General features: G+C 49.8%; 1 protein-coding gene across 2 annotated transcripts in view; it reads left to right on the forward strand.

Annotated features, from left to right (window-relative positions):
* GALM (galactose mutarotase) overlaps positions 1 to 21,675 on the forward strand; it is an 84,007-nt gene that overhangs the window by 59,529 nt on the left and 2,803 nt on the right. For both annotated transcript variants that reach the window (XM_073339971.1, XM_073339973.1), the window contains exons 5-7: positions 4,154 to 4,235; positions 19,305 to 19,446; positions 20,534 to 20,708. In XM_073339971.1, the coding sequence (XP_073196072.1) occupies positions 4,154 to 4,235; positions 19,305 to 19,446; positions 20,534 to 20,708 (399 nt within the window). The remainder of the gene's footprint in view (positions 1 to 4,153; positions 4,236 to 19,304; positions 19,447 to 20,533; positions 20,709 to 21,675) is intronic.

The following is a 21,675-nucleotide window of genomic DNA, read 5'->3' on the forward strand; positions in this document are numbered from 1 at the left end:
GGACGAGAGCTGAGGAAGCGTTGTTCTAAGTCAGCCATACAAATGTTGGCATACTGTGGGGCCATGCGGGTACCCATAGCAGTGCCGCTGATCTGAAGGTATACATTGTCCCCAAATGTAAAATAGTTATGGGTGAGGACAAAGTCACAAAGTTCAGCCACCAGGTTAGCCGTGACATTATCGGGGATAGTGTTCTTGACGGCTTGTAGTCCATCTTTGTGTGGAATGTTGGTGTAGAGGGCTTCTACATCCATAGTGGCCAGGATGGTGTTATCAGGAAGATCACCGATGGATTGTAGTTTCCTCAGGAAGTCAGTGGTGTCTCGAAGATAGCTGGGAGTGCTGGGAGCGTAGGGCCTTAGGAGGGAATCTACATAGCCAGACAATCCTGCTGTCAGGGTGCGAATGCCTGAGATGATGGGGCGTCCAGGATTTCCAGGTTTATGGATCTTGGGTAGTAGATAGAATACCCCTGGTCGGGGTTCCAGGGGTGTGTCTGTGCGGATTTGTTCTTGTGCTTTTTCAGGGAGTTTCTTGAGCAAATGATGTAGTTTCTTTTGGTAACCCTCAGTGGAATCAGAGGGTAATGGCTTGTAGAAAGTGGTGTTGGAGAGCTGCCGAGCAGCCTCTTGTTCATATTCCGACCTATTCATGATGACAACAACACCTTCTTTGTCAGCCTTTTTGATTATGATGTCAGAGTTGTTTCTGAGGCTGTGGATGGCATTGTGTTCTGCACGGCTGAGGTTATGGGGCAAGTGATGCTGCTTTTCCACAATTTCAGCCCGTGCACGTCGGCGGAAGGACTCTATGTAGAAGTCAAGTCTGTCGTTTCGACCTTCAGGAGGAGTCCACCCAGAATCCTTCTTTTTATAGTGTTGGTAGGAAGGTCTCTGTGGGTTAGTATGCTGTTCAGAGGTGTGTAAGAAATATTCCTTGAGTCGGAGACATCGAAAATAGGATTCTAGGTCAACATCAAACTGTATCATGTTCGTGGGGGTGGAAGGGCAGAAGGAGAGGCCCCGAGATAGGACAGATTCTTCTGCTGGGCTAAGAGTATAGCTGGATAGAATAACAATATTGCTGGGTGGCTTAAGGGAACCACTGTTGTGGCCCCTTGTGGCATGTAGTAGTTTAGATAGTTTAGTGTCCTTTTTCTTTTGTAGAGAAGCAAAGTGTATGTTGTAAATGGCTTGTCTAGTTTTTGTAAAGTCCAGCCACGAGGAAGTTTGTGTGGAAGGTTGGTTTTTTATGAGAATATCCAGTTTTGAGAGCTTATTCTTAATCTTTCCCTGTTTGCTGTATAGGATGTTGATCAGGTGGGACTGGATGTGTCATTACACAAAGTAAAACTATTTCCTCATGTTTATTTCCCCCCCCCCCCCCACCTGTTCCTCACAGGTTCTTGTCAACTGCTGGAAATGGCCCACCTTGATTATCACTACAAAAGGTTTTTTTTCTCCCCTGCTAGTAATAGCTCACCTTACCTGATCACTCTCGTTACAGTCTGTATGGTAACACCCATTGTTTCATGTTCTCTGTGTATATAAAATCTCCCCACTATATTTTCCATTGCATGCATCCGATGAAGTGAGCTGTAGCTCACAAAAGCTTATGCTCAAATAAAAATGATATAAGTGTATCCCAGTGTCATAGGCACTTCACTTTGTACTGACACATCCCTTGGTCTGACCTCATTCTACTAGAGCCCCAGCTGAGATAAGGCCCCCACACTAGGAGCTGTAGACAAATGTAGTGAGAAAGTCCTGGCTCACAGTCTAACTAGACAAGACAGAAAACAGCTGGAAGGAGAGAAAAACAAAGGCACAGAAAGGGAAGGGGAATTGTCTAAGGTCACCCAATTAGTGGACTGCAGAGCTGGGAGTAGAGCCCATGTCTCTTGAAAAAAGAAAAGGAGGACTTGTGGCATCTTAGAGAGTAACAAATTTATTAGAGCATAAGCTTTTGTGGGCTACAGCCCACTTCATCAGATGCATAGAATGGAACATATAGTAAGATATATACCACGAAAGCTTATGCTCAAATAAATTTTTTAGTCTGTAAGGTGCCACAAGTACTTCTGTTCTTTTTGTGGATACAGACGAACACGGCTGCTACTCTGAAACATGTCTCTTGAGTCACCGGGCCCTGCCACGTGGACCATACTGCCTCTCAGTTACAATTTACTCTCATTACATTTATAATCAGGCATGAAGGCAAAGGTTTAGAAAATAATTCCCCCAGGTACTGCTGTGCAGTGAGGATAGCGTCTGATAGCATTGTTACATCCTTACACTTAGATAACAAGGCTCTTTGAAACATGCTGGATAGAAAGAGATATTTTAGAATGTCTGTGTAATTTAACTATATCAATGCCATTGTTTTAACAACTGCAGTGTAATCATCAGTGTATAGTTAATTGGTTAATGATAAGGCCAAGTAAACAAGTATAATTTTCAGCATAATCACATTTTGTGGAGCAGACATAACACCTGCAGTGTGTGTGTCTCTGCGTGAGAAGTTATTACGCTGATTAGAAAGTGACACAAATATTGAAGGGCTTGATCTTGCTCCTATTTCAGTCGGGGGTATGGTGGGGAGGGAGTTTGCAGGTTGCCATTCGCTTCAGAGGAAGCAGGATCAGACCCGTACTTACACAGAATACCAGCCACAAGAGAAGAAAACCTTCCTTCTCCAGACCAGAAGGACTTTTGCCCTCTAGAACAAAGACTTCCAAACACAACATGCAGCATTTGTGACCCTAACACCTTCTGATCTACTTTAGTGCCAAAATGGCTTGTGGCCTTTGTTGGGTTACACTTTGCTGTTAGTTTTGCTTTTTTGATGATTTTTAAAAGCTTATTTAGGCACTTTAGATTTTTTGTTTTTGTTGCTAAACAAATGTTGTTTACATACTGAAATAAAACAGATGGTTTGTAAACCCTAGACAGAAGGTTCTTTATTTGTTTATGAAAGATAGCTGGGCTCTTACGGAATTATGAGGGTAAAACTTGGAAAGTGTGTTGAACCCCCTTCACTGGGAAAGCTAGATAGTGTTGACTTTTCTTACAAACAGGTATTGACCAATAGCCATTGACAATATCAATGGTAAAAAAAACATTTTGCTTTGGGATTTACAGATTTAATTGGGTTAGGCATTTTGGATACAACAGCTGCACAAGCTAGAGTTACTTAATTTAATTTTTGATAATTAATAATAAGATGCCATGACCCATTTGGCGTTCGTACTGGCCAGATTAGAGAATTGCATACTGAAGAAGATTTATGGATGATTTTTTGTTGCAGCAAAGATTTAATGGTTTCAGCAGTATGAGGATTGGCATGATTTGGAAAAGGATTTGGGGGATTTTTTTTTTTTTCAATTTTAGCAGTTACTTTTACTTTTTTTACACTTATGCGTGTGTTTGGCAAAAGCATTAACATGTTTAGCCACAGTTGCCTGCATCTTTGCTTTCTTTTTTTTATTTTACAATTTTTTTAGGGTACAAACACAGAACAAAAAGACAGTCCTTGTCCCAGAAAGCTTTCAGTCAAAGACCCAGATCCTCAAAAAAAACCAGTGGGAGTTAGGTGCCTAAATACCTCTGAGGATCCGGGCTCAAGAAAGTGTCTACCTTAGGTTTTATATGGTACCTTCTACCCTAGTAATGTCCCTTTGTCCACTAGGGGAAAAAGCAATAAGGAAGTGCAGGACAGGCAGACAGAGGGGAGTGCTGTGGGTGCGGAAATTACCAGCTCAGTCCAGTTGACAAGGCTTTTCAGTATACCCGCTGTTCTAGCAGTACATACAAGCTGTCATCCTGACAAGTATTCTGTTCTTGAGTGTGTATAGAAAATGGATTAGGCTGCGAGTGTATCGAGCAGTGGAGTGGGATTAAAGCCTTGGGATTATGAGGGTTGCTTTTGCTTCTCTCTGTTTACTGAGTAATGTGGAGACTGACTGTGCCAGTTGTAGGGAAGCTCAGAGTCACTAATGTTTGAACGCTGCAGTCCAGTGACATTGGCTCTGCTGGAGTTTGTGGTCAGTGTCCATGTGGTTTGATAACTGCCAGTGGAAAACACCCTGCACAGGTACCTGGACACATGTAAGGGGTACAGTGTAAGTATAAACATTTCTTCCATTGTCTCCTAGGGATCACATGATATCTACAACCATGAGGTCTCCATAGAAGCAGACTCTTACTTGCCTGTGGATGACACCCTGATCCCTACTGGTTGGTGACTTTGAGAATTGCATTTGTTTGAGGGAGGGGATTTCATAGCTCAGCTGGAGCAGGACTGGCTTTAAGGCAAGGAAAGTCATTCTTAAACATAAGTGAAGTCTCTTATTCCATTAGAGTAATGGATTGATTTTTCTGTTAGCAAACAGGAGTAACGTGGCATGAAATGGGGTCCAAAGCGACATGACAATAGCTCTTCTTGCTTGAGGCAGCTCCGCAGTTTGCACAGAACTGACCCTTGTCTCACCCAAACATAGCTGGAGAGCGATTCCCTAAGCCCTAGTGTGACTGATTGCTTTGCCTTGCAGCCCCCATTATGGTGCTGGTACCTGCTCCATGGTTAATTGAGGTTTCAACAGATGAGTCTGATGTTTGGCCTCCATTTAAAATCCCCCCAAAAGCTGCATGTGTCTCCAAATTGAGAGGTTATATCTGGGTCCCACTTGGGATCCTTCCATCAAATCTGAAGAGATCAGACAAAGTTCTGAGGGGATCAGTGGCATTCTAAAAGTCTAACACTTTTTGCCATGTACCGCACAGGAGAGGGATCTGTGACCTCATGTGTATGCCAGCTAGTGAGTCACATGTCATCTGTACAGCGACACACGAGCTCTGTGTCTAAAGATCTCATGTGCCTAGACCATGCAAAGAGCAGTTGGTGAGCTAACACATCATTCTGCTTTGTTTCAGAGATACGGGTGTGAAACAAATTACACAGCCATGTGTTCTGACATGGACATTTCCCATATGCCACATGCAAGGAAGAAAGTTGAGAGGTTGACTTTCACCACAGAGGCAGAGTTAAGGGGATTTGGCTGCCTTAACTGTGAATTTCTCTCCTTTCAGAGGTTTGGCTATTTTGGGAACTCAATTCAGAACTTCCAGGATTTCTGTCCTTCTTTTTTTTTTTTTTTTTTTAAATCTAGCACCCTTGAAACGCAATTTACATTCTAACGTTCAAATGTGATTTACATTTACATTCAAACCACTGGCAGTGCCTGCAGCCTTCCTCAGTGGATAAAGCACAGTGTGAGTAGCCACCGGCTGACTCACCACTCTCGGCATGTGGTGAGCGTTCCCACATGGGGCAAATAAATGAGGCAGTTAACCAGTAAACAAGGTGAGTGATTCAGCTTGTCATCAGAGGACAGTTACTGGAGAGACAGGAAGGGGGAGGCTGGAAGGAAGGGCGAGAGAAGCCCCGGATCTCCAGGAGGTGAGATCTCTTCCCCCCATTGTGTGTCTGGGGAGAAGGGGAAAGCCTCATGTTGTGGGGAACAAGCCCTCATATAGCACCTTGTGAATGAAGCACGCAGGGTTGAACTTGCCATGGGAGTGTGTGAGGAGTGTTTGCAGAGAGGAATCCAGGGTGAGGGACTTCACTCTGCTACACATAGGTATGAGTAACTTCATCAGATCATCTCGGGGCATCATGGTCTCCATGCTTCCATTGCGTAAATGAGTGGGGAGGGGAAGCCAGTGTAACCCTTTTTGCCTGCGGTTTTTGGTCTCTCTGGGTACCTGTAGGTATGTCTATGCTGCAGCTGGGAGTGAGCCCCCAGCCTGGGTAGACAGACTTGCACTAGAAGGCTAAAAACAGGTGTGTGGGCGTTGCAGCTCTGGCAGAGGCTTAGGCTCGCCGCCCCCCTAGGCTTGAGTTTGGGTGGCCAGTCCAAGTCTCCACCTAAGCCGCAGGGCCAAAGTCCTGCAGCTGTTTTGAGCGCTCTAGCCCGAGCCACGCCAGCGCAAGTCTGTCTCTCTGGCCTGTGAGACTTGCTCCCAGCTGCCTCTCATGCCCTTCTCCCCGTCTTATCCCCACCTCCTTCCTCCAGCCCGGCTGCTGGTGCTGTTGCGAGCTGAGCAGCTCCTAGTGCTAGCACCTGGTTCCTTTTCCCCTTTCCATCCTCCTGCAATGCCTGGCTTACTCAGGCTCATCTAGCAGAGTTTTCCACATGATCTTGAGGTCCTACTATCCCCATAAGCTGTGCCTGGATAATCTGTCCCTCAAAGCCTGGTCATATTACATGATGGGAATCCCTGTTATAGTCTGATTGCTTTGTTTCACATGCGATGGGTTAGATCGTCAACTACCATAAATCAGCATAACTCGATTGCTGTCTCCCTGGGGCGACACCGACTGACACCAGCCGAGGAGTGGGCCTAGCAGCTTGTACTATGAATGACTGCCTTGGTGATGAGCTGTGGCGGCTGGGAGCCCCAGGATCTTTTAAATCATGCAGGCGGGCCGCAGGGCTCCTAGGCATGCACGGGGTGGTACCGGCAAAGGCCGCCAGGTTGGCATGTGGAAGCCCTGGCCGTGCCCATTGACTGTTCTGCCCTGGGGCCTGGAATTGCTGTCGGTGGGCCTGCTGCCAGCAAAGCACTGGCAGCTAAACCTCAGTGGAAACCACCAGAGCCCTCCCCGTCTAACCTCAGAGATGCTTAAATACAATGAGCGCTGGTGGGTGATGTTCACACACTGTATGGGTAACTATGTACAAGAGGAAAGGCGAATCCTTCAAAGTTTTTGGCGAGGTCTTTCCCGGTGTGGAAGTCTCCGTGTTCCAGGGTTTTTCCGTCAGTCTGTTGATTTCAACGGAGTTGTGCTGAAGTGAATCGGAGTATCAAGTGGAGTGCCCCAAGGGTCGGTCCTGGGGCCGGTTTTGTTCAATATCTTCATAAATGATCTGGAGGATGGTGTGGATTGCACTCTCAGCAAATTTGCAGATGATACTAAACTGGGAGGAGTGGTAGATACGCTGGAGGGGAGGGATAGGATACAGAAGGACCTAGACAAATTGGAGGATTGGGCCAAAAGAAATCTGATGAGGTTCAATAAGGGTAAGTGCAGGGTCCTGCACTTAGGACGGAAGAACCCAATGCACAGCTACAGACTAGGGACCGAATGGCTAGGCAGCAGTTCTGCGGAAAAGGACCTAGGGGTGACAGTGGACGAGAAGCTGGATATGAGTCAGCAGTGTGCCCTTGTTGCCAAGAAGGCCAATGGCATTTTGGGATGTATAAGTAGGGGCATAGCGAGCAGATCGAGGGACGTGATCGTTCCCCTCTATTCGACATTGGTGAGGCCTCATCTGGAGTACTGTGTCCAGTTTTGAGCCCCACACTTCAAGAAGGATGTGGATAAATTGGAGAGAGTCCAGCGAAGGGCAACAAAAATGATTAGGGGTCTGGAACACATGAGTTATGAGGAGAGGCTGAGGGAGCTGGGATTGTTTAGCCTGCAGAAGAGAAGAATGAGGGGGGATTTGATAGCTGCTTTCAACTACCTGAAAGGGGGCTCCAAAGAGGATGGCTCTAGACTGTTCTCAATGGTAGCAGATGACAGAACGAGGAGTAATGGTCTCAAGTTGCAGTGGGGGAGGTTTAGCTTGGATATTAGGAAAAACTTTTTCACTAAGAGGGTGGTGAAACACTGGAATGCGTTACCTAGGGAGGTGGTAGAATCTCCTTCCTTAGAGGTTTTTAAGGTCAGGCTTGACAAAGCCCTGGCTGGGATGATTTAACTGGGAATTGGTCCTGCTTCGAGCAGGGGGTTGGACTAGATGACCCTCTGGGGTCCCTTCCAACCCTGATATTCTATGATTCTATGATTGAGCCAGGCCCCATGTTTCTGGGCCTTAAGGTTTTCGTTGCAAGCATAAACACCCAACTCGAGTGTAATCTGTGCTGCAGGTTTCACCAGGAGGGCGCACCCATCGCGGGTGCGCCGCTCACCTGGCTAAGGTCCGCAGCATGGAGAAGGGAGAAAGAGTTGCAAAGGCCCTGAGTGAGTGTCCAGGCTCCTTACTCCTCTTGGCTGAGGGAGAGAAGGAGTTAAATTTAACGGGTTCTCTGTGCCTGTGTCCTCTCCACTTGACACCAGCTGAGGCCAGACCGAGAGCACTCCTGCTGTACCAGCTGCTCCCAGAACTGGCCTTATACCCGCCACCCACCCGGCAGCCGAGGCCCCTTCCCAAGAGCTAGGATGGGCAGGAGCCAAAGATCCCAGCAGTCCTCGTAGAACACCAGTGCCTCCCTAGGGACTGGGGAGCTGGCGCTGTTTGTGAGCTCTGAGGAGCAGCGGGGAGGCCCCTGCCCAGCTAGGGCAGAGATGGCTGCTCCCGCACTGAAGAGCTAACAGGTTTGGGTGCGGGGAAGCAGAAAACTGATTAATTTGTGCAGCTGAGGTGGAAGAGACCACAGAACTGATGAGCTGGGGGTGGGAGGAAATGGAGGGGGCATGGCGTTATGGGCATATGGAGGATGAATGAGGGAAAGTTGGGGTGTCTGACATGCGGGGAGGGGTGAAGCAGTGATGGAATAGCAGGGTCTGACAGGTGTGCGCATGTTTGTGTGTCCCTCTGTCCACACAGAGATCTGACAAGGGTGTGTGTGTGTGTGTCCCTCTGTCAGCCAGGACTTTGACCTGTGTCTGTGTCCCTCTCTGTCCATCCAGGGGTTTGATGGGTGTGTGCATGAGTGTGTCCCTCTGTCATCCAGGGGTCTGACGTGTGTGTCTGTCTGTCCCTCTGTCCACCCAGGGACCTGACGGGTGTGTGTGTCCCTCTGTCCACCCGGGGGTCTGAAGGGTGTGTCTGTGTGTCTGTCCAGGAGTGTGTGTCTATGGCTGTATGAGTGTGTGGGGTGGGAGTGTTGTGTGCGTTGGTGTTTCTGGTAAGCCTCGGCAAGCAAAATTTTGCTGGAGCTGGTAGGTTTTATTTCCTTGACGTTTTTGCAAGTCTGTATTACCATATGCCTTCCGGCTCCGCTGTGGGCAAGTCACATTGATTTGCTCCTGGGGGAGGAGGTGTGAGTAGATCTAGGTGAATCTTCATTATTAAGCCTCATGCATCTCCTCCGGATCCAGGACCCAATTCAGCAAGAGACTGAATGTAGGCACATCAGTATTCCTCTGGGCTTCAGAATGCAAAATGGCATTGACTTCAGTGGGACTGATGCCATGCTTAGAGTTAAGCCCATGCTAAGTACAAGGCACTTACTTACCTTGCTGAATTGGGACCTTAGTATAATGTTTCAATGGATGCTCATGCATTTTAAGTAACATCTGTTCTTGAAAGTTAGCAATTACCTGGCTGGTTATTTAAGTTTTTAATGGTGCCTTGGCTTGATAGTCCTGTTTTCTGTATCTATTTGCCTTTTAACATTTTGGATAAGTGAATATGTTAAGGCAAAAAACTAGAGGGATAGTCTGTGCTGAGTGGGTTAGGCGGAGGTTGTGTATATTTTAAAAACCATTTTGTGCGGGGCTGTCTCTCTCTCTCTCTCTCTTTTTTTTCAGCACAAGTAGCAGACACTTGAATAAAACAGTTTCTCTTTTTAAAGTGATTCTTCCTCCACTCCGATGTATTCAGTAGAATTCTACATTTAGATTGGATTGAAAGCCACAAAAATGCATGACTTGTAAGATAAAGAGTGATTCTGAGCATTTGCAAAGAAGAACTGGTGCAGAGCAACTGATGAGTTCAAAGTGAGTAGATCTGAAAAGCCAGGGCAGTCGGCAGCGAGGTGAGGCTGTGACTGCTGATGTGAGAAGAGAAATGTCCCCAAACAGAGACTTCAGGGTAACAAAAAGGTGAACTGTGTGATGGGAAGTTTGTCATTCCATTCAAAGTTACCCGCATTGGCGATAAATCCGAGCAAATAAAAACCTGGCAATGGCCAGGAAAATAGTTCATACAAAACTTGGTCACAGACGGCAGCACTGCGCCAGAGAACCGGTGGCTGTGATCCATGGCCCTGATCTTACGCTGCCTGTCACTTACACCTGTGCTTCCAAATCTGGCTGGCAGCGTGTGGCACCTGCTGTGTGGCATAATTTCCTATTGTCAAGGACTGTGCCGAGTGGAGGAAGAGTCACTTTAAAGAGAGAAACTGTTTTGCTCAGGTGTCTACTTATGCTTAAAAAAACAACAACACAGAGCCACACACAATGGTCTTAAAAATACGTGCAACCTCCACCTCACCCACCAAGCACAGAATATCCATCTAATATCTTTGGCAGCATTTGACACCTGCTCTGTGGTATTGTTTCCTATTGTAAAGGTCTGTGCAGGGAGTGGGAAATGACGGCCCTGTGTGACTGTGAAGAAGGGGATGATTTTCAAAGGGCAGCTAGGCACCAAATTCCCATCTGTGCCTCTGAAAATCTCCCCTCAAGTTACAACTTTTTGTTAATGGGTTTGAATGCTTTGGGCTCAAACAATTCTTAAGGTCCACCAGAAGTGGAGAGATCACAGTCTGTGACCTTGTTCTCTCTGTGGGCTTTATTATTAGCATATCAGGTCACTATTACAGCCTTCTCTAGCTTCTCTCTACTTCTTCCATTTGCATTTACTTATTACGTATCCATGTGCTGACGTGTGTGTTAGGGCTTCTAAAGAGTGATTATTTGGGTATGTTCTTCTACACTTTATTTGCCGATTGTCACTTGTTATGGCACTTAAATACAAATAATGTAAGAGTTCGGCCGGCCCTGGGGGGTGCGAGTGCACACTGGAGCCCCCCGGTTCAATCTGCCGTGAATAGCCTGCTCTGTACTCTGAATGCAGCATGTGTGACATGTTGAATTCCACCCACAGTCCTGGTGGAGTTTGGTCCATTATTCTCCCTACACCTTTCCTTGGCTACGTAACCCTTGGCAGTATTCGTTGCCATATGGGTATAACTCGATGTGCAGAACAAACCATTCAGAAGTTTCTTGTTAATTTCAGAGGGTTTGATGATGCCTGTAAGGCCCAGTCTTGTGTCCCAGAGTTCCATGGTCCACAGCGTGCGGGGTGCATAAACTGCTCTCTCTCTTTAATGAGGGCATATGCCGCTCCTCACATGGCTAGCCATCTCTGCTGATTGGTAGTTAGAGATGGAGTCATGGCTCTGCCCACTCCCGGCCTCTCTGGTGGGAGCCCCTTCTCAGCAGCCCCTGCACTCGAACACACTCACTATGTGATCACATGAGGCCCCAGTCTAGCAGCTGACAGTGATTTTTAGCAAAGCCAAGTGATCTGCAATAGACGTTACCTCACTGCAGCAATCGGTGACACCACACAGCCACGTGTGCAGATCCGGCACTATTCATAGCCAGCTTGTGACTTGTACACCGATGGTGCTTGAGGGTAAGCCATGAGCTGCCATCAGCAGCTGAGGAAATGCTGGTGATGATGTTGCAGTGGGGGAGGTTTTCAAGTTGCAGTGGGGGAGGTTTAGGTTGGATATTAGGAAAAACTTTTTCACTGAGAGGGTGGTGAAACACTGGAATGCGTGGCCTAGGGAGGTGGTAGAATCTCCTTCCTTAGAGGTTTTTAAGGTCAGGCTTGACAAAGCCCTGGCTGGGATGATTTAACTGGGAATTGGTCCTGCTTCGAGCAGGGGGTTGGACTAGATGACCTTCTGGGGTCCCTTCCAACCCTGATATTCTATGACTCTATGTGACTGAGAGTATTGCACAATACCAGCATGTTCATGAAAACGCTGGGTGCTGGGAAACTCAACCACAGAGAAATATGAAGTTGGATCCTGAGTCAGCCTAGATAATTTTATGTTTCTAGAATAACTAGCTGCGGTTGGAGGTGGCGCTCATCCAGCCTTGGCCCTCATCCATTTCCCCAGTCAACTAATCACTGTGTGTGTTCTGCGTAGCAATAAGGTGATGGAGGAAATCAATGGCAGCTAAGGTCAGTTTGTGCTCACCAGTGGGGTGACAAATATCTAGCAACTCTTTGGGAACCATGGGCCAGATCCTGAGCGCCAGCTAAGCTGTGCAGGACACAGAGGGAGTGGGGAAAGGTGGCTCTAGGCAACATCTCTGTTCCCCTAATCCTGGGGCTGTGAGGTGCTTCAGGGGCGGGACAGGAGCCTGGGTCTGCAAGAGGGCAGACGCACAACCGGCAGCCGTGGTAGGGCTGCGTGCATTACCGTATGGACCCTGTGGGAATAAATACCACAGGACGTACTGCCTCAGGAGGAGGAGTCCAGGAAGTGTCTGTACAACAAGATGGACTCCCCTGTTGGCTGTAAGGGTGGACATGCCTCTTGGCTTGCTCTGGGACTCCTGACTCCAGCACTGACTTTCAGAGCTGTTCCTAGTCTCTGACTGCCACTGCTCTGACCACTAGGTATGACTGCCCAAGCCCCAGTCATGACTGACTGACTGGCTAGGCAGTAGTTTGTCTCTGGTGAAATTTACAGCAACCTCAGGGATGCTCTAAATTTTGCCAGCAATAATGTTCCCATAGGGACTGTTCTACCAAGGATCACCGGGGTCTCCAAGATGCTTCTGGCCCACCCCAGTGCCTAAGGGGATGCTGGAACAGGTAGTCAAAACTGGCTACACCTACTTTATATGCCACACAGGGACTCTCCTACAGTAGGGTAATCTACCCATAAAGCGAGCTAATTGTCCTGTCTGAGAAGCACCAAGCAGTTGGACGGGGGCCTGAAGATCTGCTGTATCCATGCTAAAAAGCTGAGGTGCTCTGATCTGAATGTTCTTCCTCTTCTCTTTCCTTTCAGTAGGAGGTTAAATCATGGGTTGGTCTCAGTTACCTTTCCAGCCTCCTTTAAGTCATTGTCTCTTGTTCCAAACCATTGGTCGTCCGGCTTGCTGCGTGGTGGAGGCATGTTATGCTGCCATGATGCAGGACATCCCGCTAGAGGAGCTCTCTGAAGCAGAGGAGAGAAGGGATGTGGAGGAAGTGGTTGTGGGATATGACTAAGAAAATTTGCAGTGAGTGGGCTTGTATCAGCTTCGGTACACGAGAACTGAGCGTGGTTCACACAGGCACAAGCCAGGAGGTGCCGGTCTCGGGCGGCTTGCAGCAGCTACTCCTGCTGGAAAGAGGCAGCAGCTGACAGTGGTGGAATTGAGCAGGGGGTGATTGGAGGATGTGGCACTTGAAGCTTATGAGGATTGGCCTGGAGATGATCCCTGATTTACAGCTGGGGACACACAGAGGGGAAGTGGCTTGCCCCAGGTCACCCTGCCTCTTGTGCATGTGGGAGAAGGGAAAGAGACACCACAGATAACACCAATAGCCCTCTGTGTTGGGAACTGGCTGTCACCAAGGTCTAGCACGCTGTTAAGGCTGTGCACCTCACACCCCTCCTTGTTTAATTATCCTTTTAATCTGAGCTAAGGGGCCCAGACTAAATGTACGTTTGCACTTTGGGGGACAACATGCAGACTCACAATGTACCAGTCACCGAATCACTGCAGATCCCTGACTGAGGGCCTGAGCCGGACCCCACTGAAGTGTGTGGGAAGACTCCCATTGAATTCAGCAGGCTTTGGGTGAGGCCCTGACACAGCAGCGTGATGTGAAGTAGAAAGGCCCCGAGGAAGGGAGCAGTTTGTCACCTTCGAGCGCTGTGAGGAAGTTCTTGTGGTGCAAAGTTGTCATGAGTTGCTCATCTGAGAAGAGCGCGCTGCGGTTACTGGGATCACAGACACTTTAGAGCACAGGCAGGCAAACTTTTTGGCCCGAGGGCCACATCCGCGTTGGAAACCTGTACGGAGGGCTGGGTAGGAAAGGCTGTGCCTCCCCAAACAGCTTGGCCCCCGCCCCCTATCCGCCCCCTCCCACTTCCCAACCCCCTCAGAACCCCCGACCCATCCGACCTCCCGGGCTCCTTGTCCCCTAACTGCCCCCTGGCCCCCACCCCCTATCCAACTCTCCCTGTTCCCTGAGTGCCCCGACCCTTATCCACACCCCCGCCCCCAGACAGGCCCCCACAGGACTCCCATGCCTATCCAAACCCCCCTGTCCCCTGACAACTCGCCCCCCAAGAACTTTTGCCCCATCCAACCTCCCCGTGTTCCCTGTCCCCTGACTGACCCGACCCCTATCCAAACCCCTGCCCCTAACCATCCCCGGGACCCTCTGCCCCTTATCCAACCCCCCCTGCTCCCCGCCCCCTTACCATGCTGCTCAGAGCAGCAGGAGCTCGCAGCCCCACTGCCTGGACAGAGCCAGCCACATTTCCGCGCTGCCTGGCAGGAGCAGCGGGCCAGAGCGCTGGCAGTGTGGCGTGCTGAGGCTGCAGGGGAGGTGGGACAGCAGGGGAGAAGTCAGGGGCTGGCCTCCCCAGCCGGGAGCTCAGGGGCCGGGTAGGACGGTCCTGTGGACCGGCTGTGGCCCGCAGGCCATAGTTTGCCCACCTCTGTCTTAGAGAGAAGCAGTCTGAGCAAAGGGACAAAATGCAAGATTCAGCACAGAGCTTTTCAATGGCTCTTGTAGAGCTGTGACATCGAAGCAGCTCTGGGCCTGGAGGGGGTGCAGCATTTTCTACTGGGATCCCCACCAAAGCAGAATTTCCCATTGCAGTGCAGAGCCTAAAACAACACCGGAGTAAAGACAGACCGGACTCGCAGTGCTCCGAATGTGAAATAACACCAGTGAGGTCAAGGACATTACACCCGTGGGAGTGGGTGGAGAATCAGGCCCTCGGTTTCAGAAGTTTAGCTCCCTAAGGCTAGAGCATTAGAAAAGTGGCTACTGAGTTTGCGTGTCTCAGTTTTTGGGTACCCAATCTGAGATCCTTGGGGCCAAACTTTCAGAGGGGCTGTCCCCCCCACAACTCCAGCCAAAGGGAATGGAAACCTGTGGGTACTTGGCACTTCAGAAAAACCAGCCTTAGGTGTCACAAGCTGAGTTCCCAGCGTCTGAGGTACCCTGAAGTTAGTGTACTCATTTGAAAACGTTGGACACAAACAGTTACCAGTAGCCCGCGTTGGCTTTGCTGTCCAGATCCGTTGTAGCAGGCTTGGGGCCCAATTTACTCTTAGAGGTGCTGCTGATAAAAATGTAGGACCCTATCCGATGGCAATGGAGATGCGTCACTGAGCACTGGATCATCCCGTCAGTCAGGTATCGGCACGTGCACACTGAACCTGCCCCATGTGAAACCAGTGCCACAGGGCCACGAGAACAGCTTTGCTATTGAACGTGGCTTGCTCCAAAAAGTCATGGCTCTGAGTCAGCCTTGGAAGTTTTGATATCAAATTCCCCTTGCTTTGAAGCAAAGTGACTTGATTCTGAGTGTCAATGTGTGTTTGCAGTACCAGGAGGAGGAGGGAGGAAGTAGATGTTCCATCTGCTTAATTATTTTACTGTTGACTGAGTTTAGAAAAATCCCCGTGTGCTCTTCCTTAGCATGAGCCGCACTTTGCTTGTCGAGAGAGCCACCTGCTGTTTTCAGTAACCAGTTCTAAGACTGCTATTTCTTAGAGCCCTAGCTAGAGAAACCACATACAACAGTCGTCTTGTCGAAGCAGGTGTGCTTGCATGTTGGCATCTTTCTACTTCTTCCAAGGGCGTTGCTCTATGGGCCTTCTGCGATAACCGAGGAGAATTGCAGAACATCAGGCCGTGCCTTGGTGGGTTTACTCTGGAAGTGTGGGGAGCAGGGGCATGTTGTGTGCACTTCATGCTGACTTGCGGCCTCATGTCTTACATTTTAAACCCCGTCCATTATGATCAGGGAATATACACAGAGAGTTGGGGGGAAACAATTCTCACACTGTCTGAAAGGCTGCAACATAACACGACTTTATTTCTTAGAATCCAGAAATCTAACACACACAAACCAAATGGAGCCAGAGACAAAGCAGGCTGCTCCCTAAGGCAGAGAAGCACAATTCATCCTACTGTAGGCTGGGTCACTGCAGACTGACTGCTGGCACACTTCCCTCAGAGCCCCCTAACCTGTCCGCAAGACCGGGAAGCCTCTTGGAACTTAATCGCTTGTAATTTCAATAGGTATAATTTTCAGTACCCTAGCCCCAAGGGAGTAGGGAGTTATCCTGGTTGTTCTGAGCTTCTGCAGAATCTCTGCTTTCACATAAAAAGAAGAGTAGGTTTCTAGCCTTTATGGTGGTGAGGGAAACTTGATAAATCTGAACTGAGTGTAACCAGTGTTGTATTGATCAGGGGTTGTGAGCATCTCTCTGGCCAGGGGGTTGCATTGTGTATGTCTGCCTAGAGCATGGGGGTGTGAGGGTGGGTGAGCGTGCCTCCATTTATCCAGGGGTGTGGAATGGGTGTAAGTATGTGTCTCCATCCAGAAGGGTGATGGGGAAGGGTCGGTGTGTTCATCCCAGGGTTTGAGAGCGTGTACGTAAAAAGCCCAAGTGAACGAAAATGGGTGAGGTCAGTGCGCCCACAGGAGATTTCCCTCTCAAGAATAAACCTGGATCAGTTCTTTTCTTGCTGGGAGTTTCTACAAGATACCCTAGAGAACAGCCCATTGATCTCCCCTGCCGAGCTGTAGCTACACACCTCCTGCCTCAGCCATGCACACTGCTACTTAGGCCAGAATGTACAGTGGCACAGCTAGGTTGGTTAGAAGTGTGAAAGACTCCTCACCTCCTAGCTACGGAGCTGGGTTGGCAAAACCCGCGGGAGAGAGGCAGCTATGCTGACACCCGGGCAGCCAGAAGCCATCTGGTAACGTCGGTCAGGAGGGTGGTGTCCCTCTGCCATCAGAAAAACTCTTGTCAGCGGAGCTGTCTGTACTCGTGGCTCTGCCAGCGTCACTCTACTGCCATGGGCTCTGTAGCATGGACACGGCCTCAACTGCCTTCTTCTTTTACTAAGTCTCTTTGTCTCTTCCATTTTTCTCTCCTCTCTGTCTCTCTCCCACTTTTTAGATTCTGAGAGGCTGCTGAAGTGACCCACCACGCAGTAACACTGAGCACAGCGTTCAGACTATGCCTCGTCCCATGCATTTGTAGCAGCCCTCTCGCATTTGCATACACAGTGCGTTGCAAGCTAAGCTATCTTTTGCCTTCCTTGCAGCTGGCTCTGGTTCCTCACCTGCCCCATTTCTTACTGTAAAGCTTAAAAGCAGGGCATGCTTCTCCCTGCCCTGCATGTCTGAGACGGCCATAGCTCAGCAACGTGAGCTGGCTCACCTCAGCCAGCAGTGCCCCCGCAGAGCCGTGGTTAAGGGTGCATTTTGAAAGAGTTGGTGAAGCCTGAATCTGCTGCTCAGCTGAACCCTGTCACCAGATTAATGGTGTCTCAAGCAGAGGGGCATGGGTGTGGAGCGGACAGTGCCTGTTCATTGTGTGATGTCACAATACAGCAATGCCGAGCGGCATGCTGCTTCCCCCTCCCGCTCTGGCTCTGCACTGCTCGTGTTTCTTGAACAGAGCCCCTGCGCTCACAAGCTTTGTCACTTTGCAGATCACACTGGAGTGGATCTGACCTGGCCCAGATCCTGAGCAAACATCAATGAGTGGGAATGACCCCTGTGAATTAGGCCTCGGAACGAGAGGGTCGCACATTCCATGGCTTCGGTAGGCTGAGCTCGGTGCAGCCCTCCATTCCCCCCCCACATACTAGAGCCTCCCAGCCACCTTGCCAGGGGTTCGGTGTGCTCCCCGTTCTTCCCGCCCCCAGGACAGGAGCTGGGTGCACACCCTCATCCCCCTCACCATTATTCCCTGTCTTCAGCCTGTCTGGGAGGTCAGTGACTCAGGGTGTCAACATGCCAACTCCACTGGGTTGAGGGGCAGCACTGCATTAGTATTATGGTTATGTCGGCAGGGCCGCCAGCCAGCTCTTAGGGCTCTAGACAACTGCAGAGTGCTTAAAGCTGTGGCTTTGCTAATCAGTGGCAAGGGCTCCCTGTGTGTCTCCTTCCCCCTTCTCATTTTCCAGTTCCCCCCCAGATCAATAGGGTTCTGCCTGGTGATGCCTAGGACATCCCCTGCAGGTTTGGAAGTGATCGGATGAGGTGTTCACAGACATGCAGAAAATGCCGGGAAGTGCAGTTGTGCTAAGTGTAAAGCCTTGTACGTTTGGCCAACTGTTCTGCATAGCTGGGTGGTGTTGCGTACAGCAGGATGTGAAGCATTGACTGTATTAATGCACTAGGGGCTGATCATAGAATCCTAGAATATCAGGGTTGGAAGGGACCTCAGGAGGTCACCTCGCCCAACCCCCTGCTCATCAGATTGTGCCATTCGGACGCCCGTTTGCTAGTCTGCATGAAATGAGCCTGTGAGCTCGGTCCCAGTCACTGCGGGCAGCACAGACCCCTCCTTCACAGTGTCCTTGTTGGCGTTGCTACGAAAAGCACCAAGGCGTCAATGGGAGACTAGTCTGTCATCCCTACAAGTGGTCCCTTCAGCGCCAGGTTGAGCCGTATTGACTCTGTCCTGTGGGGAAGTCTGTACACAGTGCCTGTACGGTAACTCGTTCTGTAGCTCAACAAAGGGCTTCCATCTCTCAGGCTATCCACTTTTCTGAAGCATGAAATGCTTACTTTAAAAAGTGGTGTAAGGAGTTCTAAGAACACCCAGATGGTAAGGCCCTTATTCAGCAGAACATCTACCTACTTAGAACATCAGCTCTTTGGGACAGGAACTGTCATTTTGTTCCATGTTTGCACAGCGCCTGGTGCAGGGGGGCCTGGGCCACGATGGGGCTCCTACGTACTGCGGCAATGTTAATAATAATAAAACACTCAAGCACATGCTTAACTTTACGTTCCCGGGATTACTTTTGTGCTTAAAGATATGAATGGCCTTAATTGCTTTGCTGGGTTGGTAATACAATATGGGGCGTAACAGTCTTCAAGTACATAAAAAGTTGTTACAAGGAGGAGGGAGAAACATTGTTTTCCTTAACCTCTGAGGACAGGACAAGAAGCAATGGGCTTAAATTGCAGCGAGGGAGGTTTAGGTTGGACATTAGGAAAAACTTCCTAGCTGTCAGGGTGGTTGAGCACTGGAATAAGTTGCCCAGGGAGGTTGTGGAATCTCCAGCATGGGAGGTTGTTAAGAGCAGGTTAGATAAACACCTGTCAGGGATGGTCTCTAATGTTTAGTCCTGCCTCAGTGCAGGGGACTGGACTAGATGACCTGTTGAGGTCCCATCTAGTCCTACATTTCTGTGATTTCTATCGCAGGGTTATCACTGACATCCTTCAGTATTTCAGAGCTGCAGTGTCCTTCTCTTTATGGTTCCTGGAGCCTCTCTGTGAGCTGCCAAAACAGGCTGTGTGCTCACAGAGAGCCTCTCTGTGCTATTTCCCCCCCAGGAGAGGTGGCTGCGGTGCAGGACACCGCTTTTGATCTGAGGAAGCCGGTGGAGCTTGGAAGACACATGCAGAAGTTTCAGCTCCCTGGCTTTGACCATAACTTCTGTTTGGAACGGTCGGAGGCTCGACGCTACTGTGCAAGGTGAGAACTCGATCGCCTCAGCTGTGTAAAGCCGTGGTGGTTCCCTGGCTTCAGATCTTTCTGGTTTGTACCAGTTGTGCTTGAAGCACAGAGGGCATCGACTGGGGACTCCGAAGGAAGGTCCCAATTTTCTGTCCCTTCAATCTACAGGCCACCCATTACCAGGGTATTTGAGCCTCACAGTCTTTAATGTATTCCCCCTCACAAGAGGCCCGTGAGGCAGGGCCGGGCTGCCGTCCCCATGCTGCAGATGGGGAAATAAGGCACAGAGAGATTGAGTTGTTAAGGTCACAGTGGGAGCCTTGGGCAGGGAATTGAACCTCTCTCCTGAGCACTGGGCCGGCACCCTGACCACTGGACCATCCGTCTCCCCTCTCCTTGCCCTGCTGGCTCCTGTTTTTCCTGGCTCCCTGCCCCTCACTCTGTCTGGCTTACGCCTCCCCGGTCTATGCATTGCAGGGCCCTTTCCCTCCCCCACACCCTGCCTTGCTGCTCCCATCCTCTCCACTCCTGTCCCATAGGCCATCCACTGCCATCAGCCTCCTGTCAGTGGTGCTCCACGCCCTGCCCACCACTTTGTCTTCTTGGCCTTCTCGTTGCCTGGGCATTCAGACTGCACTAATTGCCAGGGAGGCCGAGTGCCCTACGAAATTGCATGAGCTGCAGGCTGATCTTCTGGTTCCTCTAGCAGGCTTCTCGTTAATGTCACTGTTCCTGTGGGGAAGCTGGGACAAAGAGGGCTGTGTCCTGTGCACTGTGTCCTGAAGTGCTGGTCAGTTCTTCTCAGCCTGTCTTCTTTCCTTGCTCTCCAGCTCCTGTTCCTTTCCCCTCTTGCTTTCTGTCCTTGCTCCCTGGGTACAAAACTGCCTCTGGTCACCCCCCACACCCCCCGCTGGTAATAGCTCACCTTAAGTGATCACTCTGGTTACAGTGTGTGTGGTAACACCCATTGTTTCATGTTCTCTGTGTATATAAATCTCCCCACTGTATTTTCCACTGCATGCATCCGATGACGTGAGCTGTAGCTTGCTCAAATAAGCTGGTTAGTCTCTAAGGTGCCACACGTCCTCCTGTTCTCTTTGTACAGAGCACACCATCCCCCTAGTGGCAGGACGATGGAAGTTTATACCACTCAGCCTGGGATCCAGTTCTACACTGGAAATTTCCTGGACGGCTCGCTGGAGGGCAAAGGGGGCTCTGTGTATCCCAAGCATTCAGCCTTCTGCCTTGAAACACAGAACTGGCCAGATGCGGTTAATAAGGTAACTATTGCTGTCCTGGAAATGCGTACCAGCGCTGAGGGGAAGGGCTCCTCTCAGCTAATGGCAGTTACACACGTGCTCACGGAGACGCAACAGCTCCTTAGGTCGGGCCCACACGGCTTCGTACCAGTAGATCCATGTTGGTTGGGCGTGCGTCTCCTAATGTAGGTGCAGTAACTCCAGTACAAAGGGGCCTTCTACCAGTGTGGCTTGGTCCCCTGCCTGTGTGGGACTAGCAATACCCCCATAAAGCACCGTTACGCCAATATAACTGGGTCTGTACCTGGGCGGGATGGTGCATCCCTTTGACTTTACAAGTGGAATTAGGGTAGTACAACTCATGTGTGTAGACAAGCCTTTAAGAAACTGCATCTCTCGGGCCTTAATTCTGGAGGCTGTAGTTAGGCAAGCACCCACTGAAGTCAACCCCCCCAACTCTTATGAAGAGTGTCCTGGGATCTTTCACAGCTGCTTTTCCGGTCACGCCCTCACCTGAGCAGGAATCTCAAGCCATGCATTGATTGCGGGGTCGTGACAAAATGCCACTAAGAGCACCGCAAATAACCTCCCCTTCCTGGATCTCAGTTTGGACTCAGGTTTCCAGGAATGTATTAACCAAATGCACCACCAGGCCCGCTGTGTAACAGCCCCATCAAATGCCAGAAGCTGGGTGTGTAAGGAGGTAGCTGAATGCTTTCCTTGTAGGAGGAGGAGATATTTTCACTTGCTGAATGATTGTATCTTAGCAACCAGGGGGTCGCACACTTTGTTCCTTTTGCCAGGTGAGCTCATTGCACCCACCAGGGGCTCCCTGTAGCCCTCCATTCCCCCCAACAAGCTCTCTGTGAACCACCTCCCATCCCCCTCCATTTCAGGGACTCCCTGCCATCCCTTCCCTCATGCCAGGGTTCTGAACTGTGTCTTAGCAATGAACGCTTCCTACAGTACTCAGCCCTGGCATCCCTTC

This window comes from Lepidochelys kempii, chromosome 3 (genome assembly GCF_965140265.1).
Source record: "Lepidochelys kempii isolate rLepKem1 chromosome 3, rLepKem1.hap2, whole genome shotgun sequence".
In the NCBI taxonomy this organism is placed as follows: domain Eukaryota; kingdom Metazoa; phylum Chordata; order Testudines; family Cheloniidae; genus Lepidochelys; species Lepidochelys kempii.